The 13,411-nt window shown below is 41.0% G+C and overlaps 1 protein-coding gene across 1 annotated transcript; it reads left to right on the forward strand.

Annotated features, from left to right (window-relative positions):
• The first annotated feature begins 5,973 nt into the window (after nt 1-5,973).
• Nucleotides 5,974-7,509, forward strand: LOC100887870. The gene has a single exon (XM_030983834.1). It carries the CDS (start codon nt 5,974-5,976, stop codon nt 7,507-7,509), a length of 1,536 nt encoding a protein of 511 aa, XP_030839694.1.
• The last annotated feature ends 5,902 nt before the right edge of the window (nt 7,510-13,411 follow it).

Raw genomic sequence — 13,411 nt, forward strand, 5'->3', positions numbered from 1 at the left:
TTCTTGGTGATGATCACGTAGCTAAAACCGATTACTAATCTAAGCTGTGAACCGTGATATTTAGGTGTGAAAAATAAGTAATTATTAGGTGTCTTAAAACACCTATGTAAATGGTTTCAAAGTTACCATAACTTTCTTGGTGATAATCACGTAGCTAAATCTGATTACTAATCTAAGCTGTAATCCGTGATATTTAGGTGTGAAAAATATGTAGTTATTAGGTGTCTTAAAACACCTATTTGAATGGTATTCAAAGTTGCCAGCAGTTCCGCGGTGATGATCTCGTGACTCAAACGGATTATTAATCTCAGCTGAGCATCGGTGATTTTTAGGTGTGAACAATTAGTCATTATTAGGTGTCTTAAAACACATATTAAAATGGTAGTCAAAGATGCCAGCAGTTCCGCGGTGATGATCTCGTGACTCAAACGGATTATTAATATAAGCTGGGTATTCCGTGATTTCTAGGTGTGAAAAATGAGTTGTATTTGGGTGCCTTGATGGTTTCACAGTTACCATTGAAGTTCCGTGGTGATAATCCCGTGACTGTTGGCATATTTCTATTTTCACCAGTTGATAACAGACTGTAAGCACATTTTCATTGCGCCAGTTGATAACTGGTTTGTGTGCATATTTCCGGTTGCACCCGTTGATGACTGACTGTTGGCATATTTCCAGTTGACACCAATTAATTTGCATATTGAATATGGGGTGTGTGCAAATCTATGTTTTTTTTTAACAATTTATTTGAATTTACAGCATATTTCTTAATTACTGATGATTTAGCTATATGCAATTCATTTCGAAAATACTACGAATATAAATTACCAGTTATTAGGACATTTGGCTACTTCGTATAAATTACATTTAATTAAACGTGAATAAGGGAAACATTAACAGTGAACTAAAATAATTCAATAAAATACAAGTATATGAAAAAAGTTCGATTAATTAAATTATGTAAGTCTTCTTATTACCAATGCCTTTACATTGGAAATACAGACGTACCAGTATTGAAGTGTTGTTGCCGTTCAACTGGTTGGAAGTGTAACCATATGGTTCTAATGGCTCAGCTAGACAAGTTGAATTCTATAGGCCTGGATCAACTGGATCATTATTTAGCCCATTTCAATTTCCGGTGTTACCATTTGGCATACACTGGTTCATTAATTGGACCAGTTGCAACTAGCTTTCTCTTCTGGGATTTTTGCACCCACCCCACCCCCACCCCCTCTAATCCCAAACTGCTTCCGGCGCGCCTGGACGTAATTATGAAAGATCCAAAACACGATGTTTAGAAACGGGATGAGAAGGTCATTATTTTGGTTCATTTAATGTGTAACATTTGCGTAATTATTGGGTAGAACGCGGGTTACAGTAACATATTTCCTCTTCGACGTAAATTTTACGTGAATGAAGTACATGATTCATCTCAAGTCAGCCTCGTAATATTCACGTGAATTTCACGCAGATATATTGACTTAAACTATCACTAACGCTTCACGTGTTTCTGTGACGCGATAATTTCGTTTATGAAGATGTAATTTCATAACCAAACAAACACGGGAGTATTAAGTTTACAAACCATGGTCTCCAAGGTAGGGATAATCACGTTATTATAATGGTGATATTGCAGTGACAATTGCGTGATTTAGTGTACGTGTGTTTTTAGTGACCTAGTGCAATAAACGTATTAACACATTTACGTAAATGTCCGGTGTTTGAAGAACGTAACTCTCCTTAAGTCGATACCTTGATATTGACGTTATTTTCACGTGATTTTGTTTATTGGGAAGGATAGGGCTTTATATAGGCCGGACGGATTGCATCTCTCCAATGAGGGTTTGGACAGGTTTATCACTGACCTGAAGGAGGGCCTGTCCTATCTCGGTTCATCCAAGTAGTTAAACAATGATAATGTTACAAAACACGTTGTTTGTTCTTATATTTCAATGTTCTTATAGTTCAGTGTTCTTATATTTCAGCGTTCTTATATTTCAATGTTTAAGTCTGTTCGGGTAGCAAAGTAAATCCCGCAAAAAAAGTTTGAGTCCGGAACCGCAAGATCATGGTTTTGTTGTTGGGATAAGAGTGCCTTATTTTGGGAGTAACAAAGTTGTGGAGAGTAAATAATGGTTATATGGGGCAGGTTTAGGTGGACATTGGTAAATGACCAGTTTTGCGAATGCTTCATTTCGAAATGGGCATTAACGGTTTAGTCACTTCTTTGAGGGGAATGAATTAGGCATAATGATGTGCCGGTGTTGTAGAGATAAGTTTATTACGATACTCTGTAGTCTGTTAGAGGGTTATAAATTAGCTAAGGGCGAAAAAGTACATGCCTGTACATGTACATTGGTTAATTTGGCCAATTGAAATGTTAATTCCACCAAAGTGTAAATAGTTAAGCATAGATATTCCCTTAGTGCACAGAAATCGTTAGTGATGACAACGTTGTGATTTGGCGGCCGATCATATATAAATATATTCTCGTTTGGCGGTAAATTTGTCAAATTATGCCTCCAAATCACTAATCACATGGTACTGATAAGTTTATTGATCAATAATTGTCATCCGATAATTTTCGACCCCACTCAATTTTTACATGCGAGGGGGTTGCCAATGTATATTCAGTCGAATTTGTTCGCATGTCAATTCTTAGTTTTCCGGCCCCCATTCGATTTGAATGCGGGGGGACCTAGTTGTACCTACACATTTTCAAACTCAGGGTGTCACGCTTTAATCTTAGGCATCATCCGATCTTACAGGCGGAGAGGCTGGTATATATATACATCTATATTCTATAACTTTAGGCATCACTCGATTTTATAGGCGGGGGGCTGATATAATGACTTAATGTATATAAGTTTAGCCTAGGCATCACTCGATTTCATAGGCGGGGGGCCTAGCATAACTTTAGGCATCACTCGATTTTATAGGCGGGGGGCTGATATAATGACTTAATGTATATAAGTTTAGCCTAGGCATCACTCGATTTCATAGGCGGGGGGCCTAGCATTGCATTTGTAAGCATTTTTTATGATTCAATATATCTGTGTTATTTTGTTATGACACCCAGAAAATCAAAATGTGCAAAATAAGCGTCCATCTCAAAATGTTAATAAAGCCACGACATAAACGCAAATTTGGTTGTTTGTTATTTTTGTTAGCCGTGAATAAATGGCTTATAGCATGTTTGAGTTAATAAAACAAAAACAGACCCAGTTATTGATAGACTAAAAAGGGAATAAGATCGGATCAGTATTTCTTATTCAATGAAGTTAAGGCCACTCCCCCATATTAAAAAAACATCAACAACACAACAACGAGAGGTCCACTTCCCGATGCATTCTGGGTACACCAGCTGTTATACTGGTGATCGATAATACAAGTTCGAGTGCGTATTTCACCTAACGGTGATCGCATCAGAATAATCTACGCTGATTCGCTGAATCACTTGCGCAGCGTGATGAATAAATTACCCATAATTCCGTACAGTAGATTATTTGACCTCTCTAATTACGCTGATACGCGTATTGTCTTTTACCATGTAGTGAACATCATTCCAGTACACGTTTCGTGGGGAGCATCCTTCAGAATGCATAATTCATAGGGCTCATGAATTATGCAAGGGGGCTTATTTTGGCTTCTAATGGATCCGAAAAAAATGGCGGAGCTTGGGGGGCCTGGAAACAACATTTATTACAAAGAAGGGTCATCCCAGTAGACCTACAGCCCTCAGGGCTAACAGACCGACAAAAGGAAAAAAAACATAAAGAAAATTATCGAAATGTCGGTCTCGGGAACCATCGGTCTAGTAAACCTTCTGAAAAGTAGCTATAAGGCCCACGAGACCGACATTGTCGGTTTAGTTGGCTGTCAATTTCATGGGCTGAACCCTCAAAAATATTGTCCAAAGGCCCGCAAGACCGAAATTGTAGGTCTCAAAGGGTGTCAGTTTCGTTGGCTGTTCATGTAGTGAACCCTCCAAAGAAAAAAATCGTTGATCAAAGGCCCGCAAGACCGAAAAGGCAGACTATTGCTTAAATTTCAGTACATCTCACATTGAATGCATGTAAGACGGGGCCCAGACCTTTTATGTAATAGTGTCATTAATTCCGTTAAAATCAGAAATATTCCATTCTCCTGTGAAATAAAGTAGAACTTGAGGAAAAGCGTAATCCGTTGTTACATATAAGTTTTTTTTGTGTGGTCTTTTTCTTGTATAAAACTTGTTTGTTGTTGAGTTGCTGTAGCCCTATTGCCGTATACAGTTGCTTTTACTTTCATGTACTCTCTGTCTCAAGGGCTATAGCCAACAAAGATTTCGCCCCCTGTTAAGTTACGGTATAGTGGTCAACTTAAAAAATTGGGCACATGGGAAAGAAAGGCAAGATTTTCGCCATGTTATCGCTGAAAAGCAAAATACGAGCTATAAAAGCTCCATTATCCTTCTAAGTGGGTGTGTTTGCTCAGGTTTGCCCTATGGGTCTTATTTCGTATAATGTGTCCCGTATGATATAGATCCATGAATGAAAAGTCTCTTTATAAGACTATGACTGATGGTAGTGGCACTGGTATATTACAGATATTCAGTGGTTAAAGCAAGCTATTCATATTTTGATGAAATGTGTGCGTTTGTGTGTGTGTGTGCGTTGGGGCGTGGTCATGGGAGCGGTATAGAGATTCACCACATCGAACTGCCCTACATTATTCTCACCTTCTTTAATTAAAATAAGTATTAAATGAGTCTTCAATAGTATTTCCATTATCTCTTATGAAAATAAAAATAGTAACTTTGGTATAACAGTACCTTTTCAGGGCTTTACATTGTGATTATTTTTTTACATCAGACCGGACTGAAAATTGTATCATTAATCACGTTAAAAGCAGATATGCACCATTATCCTGTGAATCAAGTTAGAACCTGAGAAAAGGGGTAATCTGTTGTTACATGTACACTTTCTTTTTTTCATTGTCCAGGAGTGCAAACTGGCCTGATTGTAGTTGTTGTAGCCCTGTTGCTGTATGCAGTTGCTATTACTTTCTTGCATATTCAGTTCAGGTAACTCTAGGTTTATGAATCTTATTGTAGCCCTGTAATTCACCTTTAACGAGTTATAAATAGACGTACTATCTGCACAACTGCAAGAATGTCATACCATGAAAGAGCTGTTTACTAGACGTATGCAAGGTATAATGGCTTTTTTAAAGGGTTATATCGTTCCACTAGTCGTAACAAGATTGGTCAGTTTATTTTTCATCTGGTACAAGGTTTGATAGTGGGTAGTGACTTTGTTCACTACTTCAGGGCGTGACGACCCTGCCTGACACGAGTCCCGGGCTCAGTTGGCTCCGGCTGACAGTACCCGGTATGGCCCCTGTCCAGGGTAACGGACATCCTGCTATGGAGAAATAGCTAGGGAGTAAACCTGACTGAAAACCGGAGTGGAGCCCCGCAGGCGGTCTGGTGTTCAACTCGACACACTCTTCCGGCAACTCCTGCAGCCAAATTGGTGCCAAATGTATTGCTCAGCTCTCCTTTGGACTACATAAGTAAGGCCGAGAGGGGGATTCTGACGATTGGGCTACCCAGGATCTCCATAATTATAACCAGCCCAGACTTGCTCTCTGGAGAGGACACTTCAGTGCTACTGTCAAAAGTGGCAGAAACAACACGGGAGGCAGCAGTTACGAGTTATAAGCCCTTTCCGATTGGCGTAGGATACGGGCGCTACGGGTTGCCTTCGACGGTGGGAGGGATCTTCGCGTTCCACTGGTCAGCTACCGCCCACCTCAAGCTGGCAGCTCCCAGTTAATTAGGTGCTGACCCGCCACAGGCCGCCTGCTTCATCGGGTGTTTGGAGCTTAGAGGATTTTCTCGACAAGCGGACTGAAACTACTGCACCAAGCAATAAACGAAATACAAAGAAAAAACCAGTTTTGCGTTTGGCAAGCTGGAACGTTAGGACCATGTGTCCTGGCATCACAGACAATCTACTTGAGGTTGATGACACCCGCAAAACAGCAATCATCGACCGTGAGCTAAAGAGGCTCAACATTGACATTGCTGCTCTGAAAGAGACAAGACTCTCTTCAGATGGCAGTATCAGAGAGGAAGACTACACTATATTTTGGCAGGGCAGAGAACCACAGGAAAGGCAACAGCATGGTGTTGGATTTGCAGTAAGGAACTCCTTACTCTCCTCAATTGAACCACCAAGCAGAGGCACAGAACGCATCCTCTCACTTCGACTGCAAAAAGACTCAGGTCCAGTGAACATCCTGGGCACGGATCATGACTCCTGGCCCAAATGCATCGGACGCTTCGGCATTGGAAAACTGAACGAGAATGTTCAAAGATTGCTAGAAGTCTGCACCTATCACGACCTATGCATTACGAACACGTTCTTCTTCACAAAACCATGCCACAAGGTATCCTGGAGACATCCCAGATCTCATCACTGGCACCAGCTTGACCTTGTTATTACACAAACTTCATCCTTAAACAGCGTCCAAGTCACTCGTAGTTACCACAGCGCTGATTGTGGCACAGATCATTCACTGATTGCCAGCAGGGTGCGCCTTCAGCCCAGGCGAATACATCGCTCAAAGCAGAAAGGTCGCCCCCGCATAAACACTGCCAAGATATCGAATCCTGACTTGCATGATCTCTTCGCCGATTCCATCGAACAGGCCCTCCAGGACTGTCCATCTACTAGTGCTGAAGAGAGATGGAATCACATTCGCGATGCTATCCATCACTCAGCCATGGAAATATATGGCAAAAGAGAAAAGCAAAACCCAGACTGGTTTGTAGCTGGAATCGCAGAATTGGAGCCTGTCATCGAAGCAAAGCGAGCAGCACTCGCTAACTACAAGAGTGATCCATCTGTGAAGACACTCACAGCTCTACGAACAGCAAGGAGAGATGTCCAACGGGTTGCTAGACGCTGTGCCAACAATTACTGGTTGAGCCTTTGTCAGAGCATCCAACTGGCTGCAGATAACGGGAACACCCGGGGTATGTACGCAGGCATAAAAAAGGTCTTTGGACCAACCATCAAGAAGACATTACAACTCAAAGGATCCACAGGGGAGGTTATCACAGACAAAAAGCTTCAAATGGGAAGATGGATTGAGCACTATCAAGAGCTGTACTCACGGGAGATTGAGGTCAATGAAGCTACCATTGAGAGTATTGAAAGCTTACCTGTCATGGAAGATCTTGATAGTGAACCCTCAGAAGAGCTGAAAAAGGTTGTGAACTCCCTTTCTTCGGGTAAGGCCCCAGGAAAAGATGGCATACCCTCAGACATAATCAAAGTCGGAAAGGACACATCTCTTCTACGCCATCTCTATGAGCTTCTCTGCCAATGCTGGAAAGAGGGAACGATTCCACATGATATGCCTGATGCTAACATCATTACCTTGTACAAGAACAAAGACACTCTCTCTACTTTCAAAACTGGGCTTAAAACTCACCTGATGCTCAATGCATATTGTTAAATTTCAATGTTCTTTTTATACAATGCATGAAAAACAAACAATCGCACTGTGCCACATTGTATGTACCTTGGCACCATGAAGTTGTATGATCTAATGCAAGTTAACATTTAATATTTCTTTAATCTTAAGTATGTTAAATATTAATTTAAATTATTTGTATGCGCCTTGAGCATCTCTAGAGATGGATATGTTGCGCTTTATAAATATTGTTATTATTATTATTATTAAAGGGGATCGCAGTGAGTGCAACAACTATCGTGGAATATCCCTCCTTAGCACTGTTGGGAAGACGTTTGTCCGTGTGATCCTGAGCAGACTGCAAACGCTTGCAGCCCGTGTGTACCCAGAATCGCAGTGTGGTTTTCGGGCTGGAAGATCAACAATCGATATGATATTCTCCATTCGACAACTGCAGGAGAAAAGCCGGGAGCAGAGACAGCCACTGTACATTGCCTTCATCGATCTTACAAAGGCCTTTGACCTAGTCAGCAGAAAGATCCTCTTCAATCTGCTACAGAAGATAGGATGTCCACCTACACTGCTAAGGTTGATTGTATCCTTCCATGACGATATGCAGGGCACCATCCAGTATGACGACTCTACATTGGCCCCCTTCCCAATCAAGAACGGAGTGAAGCAGGGATGCTTATGGCGCGCCATATGCCCAATAACCCCGAAAAACATTGTTTATCGCCGATAAACAAAGGTTTATCGAGCGATAAACCTTGCTTATCGTGAGGAACTCTGTATATCGACTGATAAACACAGTTTCCCTCGATAATCAAGGTTTATCGATAAACAAGGTTTATCGAAAAACAAGGTTTATCGGAAAACACGGTTATTCGTATTTCGTCAGGAGTGGGCGCTTTTTGAAGTTGCACCCAGCTTAGAGCACTGCTCCGCACGTGCGCTTTACACCGTAGAATATACCAAAACCGTAACACTTGCTCGCGCTCATGACCACGATCGACATTTTCTGAGTGGAGGTAGGGCGAAGTATTCTTAATTCCAGGCTTTTTTCCCAATTTTTGAAATGTTATGTTTATATATCTCTCTCTAGCCCTCTCTCTCTTTCAAACTTTCTAGGTTTTCCCCTTCTCTTATCTCTCTCACTCTCCCCCTTTCTTTCTCTCACTCTCTCTTTCTCCTACCCTCTCAATATAACCCTTCTGTCTTTCCCTCTCTTTCATCTAATTCTCTCTTTCCCTTTCTTTTTCCTTTTTCTTTCTCCGCACTCCCTCTCTGCCTCCTCCCTTTTATCTATTTCCCCCGGTATGAGAAATAGGGAAGAGATAGATGGTTGGAGAGAGAGGAGAGATAAATGAGAGATAGAGGAGAGATAGAGCAGGGGAAAAGGAGAGATAGAGCTGGGATAGATGGATGGATATAGATGGAGAGAGAAAGAGGGAGAGATAGAGGAGAGATATTTTAAAGATGGATAGATGGAGATAGAGGAGAGATGAATGAGAGATAGAGGAGAGATAGAGCAGGGATAGAGGAGAGATCGAGCGGGTGAAAGATGGATAGAGATAGATGAAGAGAGAGAGAGAGAACAGATAGAGCAGGGAAAGATGGATGGTGAATATTAGAGGAGAGATAAAGGAGAGAAAGGGAAGAGATAGATTGATGGAGAGAGAGGAGAGATGAATGAGAGATAGCGAGAAGATAGAGGAAAGATAGAGCAGGGATAGATGGATGGAGAGAGAGAGATAGAGATAGAGGAGATATAGGGTAGAGATAGATGGATGGAGAGAGAGGAGATATAAATGAGAGATGGAGGAGATAGAGGAGAGATAGAGCAGGGATAGATGGATGGATATAAATAGATATATATATATATATATATATCAGAGGCGGCGGAGCGACTTCCAAAGTGGGGGGGGGGGGGCACCAACAAAAAAAGGGCACTTTCTGGGAAAAAGGGCACCTACAAAGGGAAATCTCAAAGCGAAAATAAACAATTTTTAGACATTGGTATATACCCCTAAAATTTGATTACATTATCAGGGATGATTTCAATATTTGTTTCTCTTTATACATTATATAAAATATTGCTTTTTAAAGCATCATACCTTGCAGTTGGGTGTGATGGTCGAAAAAATCATTTGCGAGCGAGGAAAAATATAAGATTTGTGAGGTCACAGTGCGAAAACTACATCTTATAAAGAGGAAAAAACCAATCCTCATCGGGTTATAATTAAGAACATTTCCATAACAGCAAACTGAAAAGACCTTTGATAAGTAACATAATTATAACTTCTATAAATTTGAGCGAGCGTAGCGAGCGAACTTTGGGAGATATTGCTCTTAGTCGCTTGAAATTTGGGGCACCTTTAATGATGAGAGGAAAGGGGGACACTTATCTAAGGGATAAGACACTTATTAGAAAATAAAAGGAGCACGTGTCAAAGTACAAAGGGTTATTATCAGAGGTGAAAATGGGGCACGCACCAGGGATGAAAAGGCACTTATGAGAATGTAAATTGGGCATTTGTCGACGGAAAAGAGGCAACCATCAGATTGTGATAGTAGCATTTATGAAAAAGGGGTCGGTTCCTCATAAGAAAGGAAAAGGAGCACGTATCATTGTTAAAAAAGGTTAATTATCAGAGGTGAAAAGGGGCACTTATAGCACCTAAAAAGGGGCAAACACCAAGAGTCACTTATGAGAATGAAAAAGGGGCACTAATAATAAAGGGAAATGTGCATTTGTTGAAAGAAAAGGAGCACCGATCAGATTTTGATAGGGGCATTTATTGGAGGTGAAAGGGGGCTTTTATGAAAAGCGGAAATTATGAAGGAAAAAGAGCATTTATTAGGAAGGAAAAGGGGCACGTGTCAAAATAAAAGGGGATGTTATTAGAGAGGAAAAGGGGGCACTTGTCAAAATAAAACGATTGTCTCTCAGAATTGAATAGGGTCATTTACCAGACATAAAAAGGACCACTAGTAGGAGAATCAAAAAGGACTATTTTCATAGGTAAAAATGGGCATTTATGAAAAGGCGAAGGGCTCTTTGTTAAATGGGGGCACTTGTCATAAGGAAAAGGGGCACTTATTAGAAAGGAAAGGGGGCACATGTGAAAAAATAAGGTGCGCTTATCCGAGTTAAAAAGAGGTAGTTATTTAAAGGGAAAGGGGCACTTCTTACAAAGGAAAAGGGGCAATTGTCAAAGTAAAAGGGGCACCTCTAAGATTTGAATAGGGCAATTATCAGAGGGGAAGGAGGCGCTTGACAAAAGTGAAAAGAGGCGCTTCTCGTATCCGAAAAGAGGCACTTACTAGAGATTAAAAAGGGCACTTATGAGAATGGAAAATAGACACTTATTGCAAAGGAAACTGAGGACTTGTCTGGAAAAGGGGGTACGTGTCAAAATAAAAGGGGCACATATCAGAGGTGGAAAGGAGAGGGGGCACTTTTAAAAATTAACAGGGGCACATATCAAAGTAATAGGGTCACTTTTTATGTAAAAAGGGGCGCTTCTTACAAAGTTAATGGGGCACTTTTCCAATGGAAAAAGGGGCAATTTTTGGGTGCTTGAAAAAGTGGGGGTGCCCCCCTGCCCCCCCCCCCCCCCCCCCCCCTCCCCGGGTCCGCCGCCTCTGATATATATAAAGGACAGATAGAGGAGAGATAGAGCGGGGATAGATCGATATCTCTGCTCTATCTCTGCTCTATCTCTCCTCTCTCTCTCTCTCTCCATCTATATCCATCCATCTATCCCCGCTCTATCTCTTCTTTTCCCCTGCTCTATCTCTCCTCTATCTCTCCTTTTCCCCTGCTCTATCTCTCCTCTGTCTCTCATTTATCTCTCCTCTCTCTCTCTCTCTCTCCATCTATATCCATCCATCTATCCCCGCTCTATCTCTTCTTTTCCCCTGCTCTATCTCTCCTCTATCTCTCCTTTTCCCCTGCTCTATCTCTCCTCTGTCTCTCATTTATCTCTCCTCTCTCTCCAACCATCTATCTCTACCCTATTTCTCATACCGGGGAAAATAGATAAAAGGGAGGAGGCAGAGAGGGAGTGCAGAGAAAGAAAAAGGAAAGAGAAAGGGAAAGAGAGAATTAGAAGAAAGAGAGGGAAAGACAGAAGGGTTATATTGAGAGGGTAGGAGAAAGAGAGAGTGAGAGAAAGAAAGGGGGAGAGTGAGAGAGATAAGAGAAGGGGAAAACCTAGAAAGTTTGAAAGAGAGAGAGGGCTAGAGAGAGATATATAAACATAACATTTCAAAAATTGGGAAAAAAGCCTGGAATTAAGAATACTTCGCCATACCTCCACTCAGAAAATGTCGATCGTGGTCATGAGCGCGAGCAAGTGTTACGGTGTTGGTATATTCTACGGTGTAAAGCGCACGTGCGGAGCAGTGCTCTGAGCTGGGTGCAACTTTAAAAAGCGCCCACTCCTGACGAAATACGAATAACCGTGTTTTTCGATAAACCTTGTTTATCGATAAACCTTGTTTATCGAGGGAAACTGTGTTTAGTCGATATACAGAGTTTCTCACGATAAACAAGGTTTATCGCTCGATAAACCTTGTTTTTCGTCGAAAAACAATGTTTTTCGGGGTTATTGGGCATATGGCGCGCCATAGATGCGTGCTTGCTCCCATGCTCTTTGGGATCTTCTTCTCTGTGCTGCCATCACACGCTTTCAGGTCAACTCAAGACGGCGTGTACATACACACACGAAGCGATGGAAAACGGTACTGTGTATGTATTGCTTCGATTATAGTAATATTGTTTACCATGCCGCAGGATCTTAACTAAGTTATGAGTAATCAGACGTCATTGTATGAAATATGGTGTACATCATGCATTTTCCTACATGTAGTAGCGTTGCGTAGGTGTGTGTGTGTGTGTGTGTGTGTGTGGAGGGGTGGTGGGGGGGGGGGGGGGGGTCTTCCGGGGATTATTGGGTACTTGTCATTGTCCTAGGGGCTGGGTAGTTGTCGGAGGTCCTACAATATGGTGTCCGGGTGTAAAATCCTTGCACATAGTTAATACGACCTTAATGTTCATATACTGTGAATATGGATTATGTTATACTGGGACCTACACATCGCTGCTGAAAGACATTCTACATTTTCTTGTCAATTACCTATCATTTATTCACATTACCACATATCATAAACCATTGATTCTTAGAACGGGTGAACGGCATATTTGTATCTGTAAAATACCACAAAGTGAAAATGCGAGCACAAAGTTGCAATTGATTGCAGGAATATGAACCTTTCTCAAAATCGTTTCAACATGTCAAAATATAAAATGGTAGTCATACACCATGTATATATCATGATATTACATGGTATGTATCTTATATTTGTTAATGATATGTCTATGTATGTTTATATTGTATATTTAGAAAATGCGTTGTTTTTAAATGTACATGCATGTTCTTTAGATTCACACTTTATGAACATTACATAGAATGTACGGCAATTTATACGACTACGTTATCTATTTTTCACGTATTAGTTACACTTCCTCATTCCAGGAGCATTGTTCAATAAACGACTTGTCCTTCTAAATAAACACCGTTGCACTATTTCCAACCTTTCAATACAAAGACATGTTTATGGGGAAGTGGGTTTCAAAATCCCCTTTTGTCACCTTGCCTTTTGATTTCGAAATGCATGTACAGGTATATCTATTGCAATTGGCAGGTTCTTATGCGGCCGGTTATAATTTCTCACTTATTCATATTATTACTGGCTTACCGAAGCATGGGATGGGGTTAGTCTTTCATAAAGATACTTCCAATTATGAATTAATTATCTTGTAAATACTTTATTTGTTCATCTTAAGTCTAAGTCTCGAAATTTGATTTCATTCCCCCCCCCCCAAAAAAAAAAAAAAAAAATCATGAGTCTCTGAGGGGAAGACAGAATGATAGAGAGA

The sequence above is a fragment of the Strongylocentrotus purpuratus genome, unplaced genomic scaffold, assembly GCF_000002235.5.
Source record: "Strongylocentrotus purpuratus isolate Spur 01 unplaced genomic scaffold, Spur_5.0 spur5_scaffold_13, whole genome shotgun sequence".
NCBI classification, from domain to species: domain Eukaryota; kingdom Metazoa; phylum Echinodermata; class Echinoidea; order Camarodonta; family Strongylocentrotidae; genus Strongylocentrotus; species Strongylocentrotus purpuratus.

Coding starts and splice junctions, on each gene's coding strand:
- LOC100887870 (XM_030983834.1), top strand. CDS start 5,974: ATGTGTCCTGGCATCACAGACAATCTACTTGAGGTTGATGACACCCGC.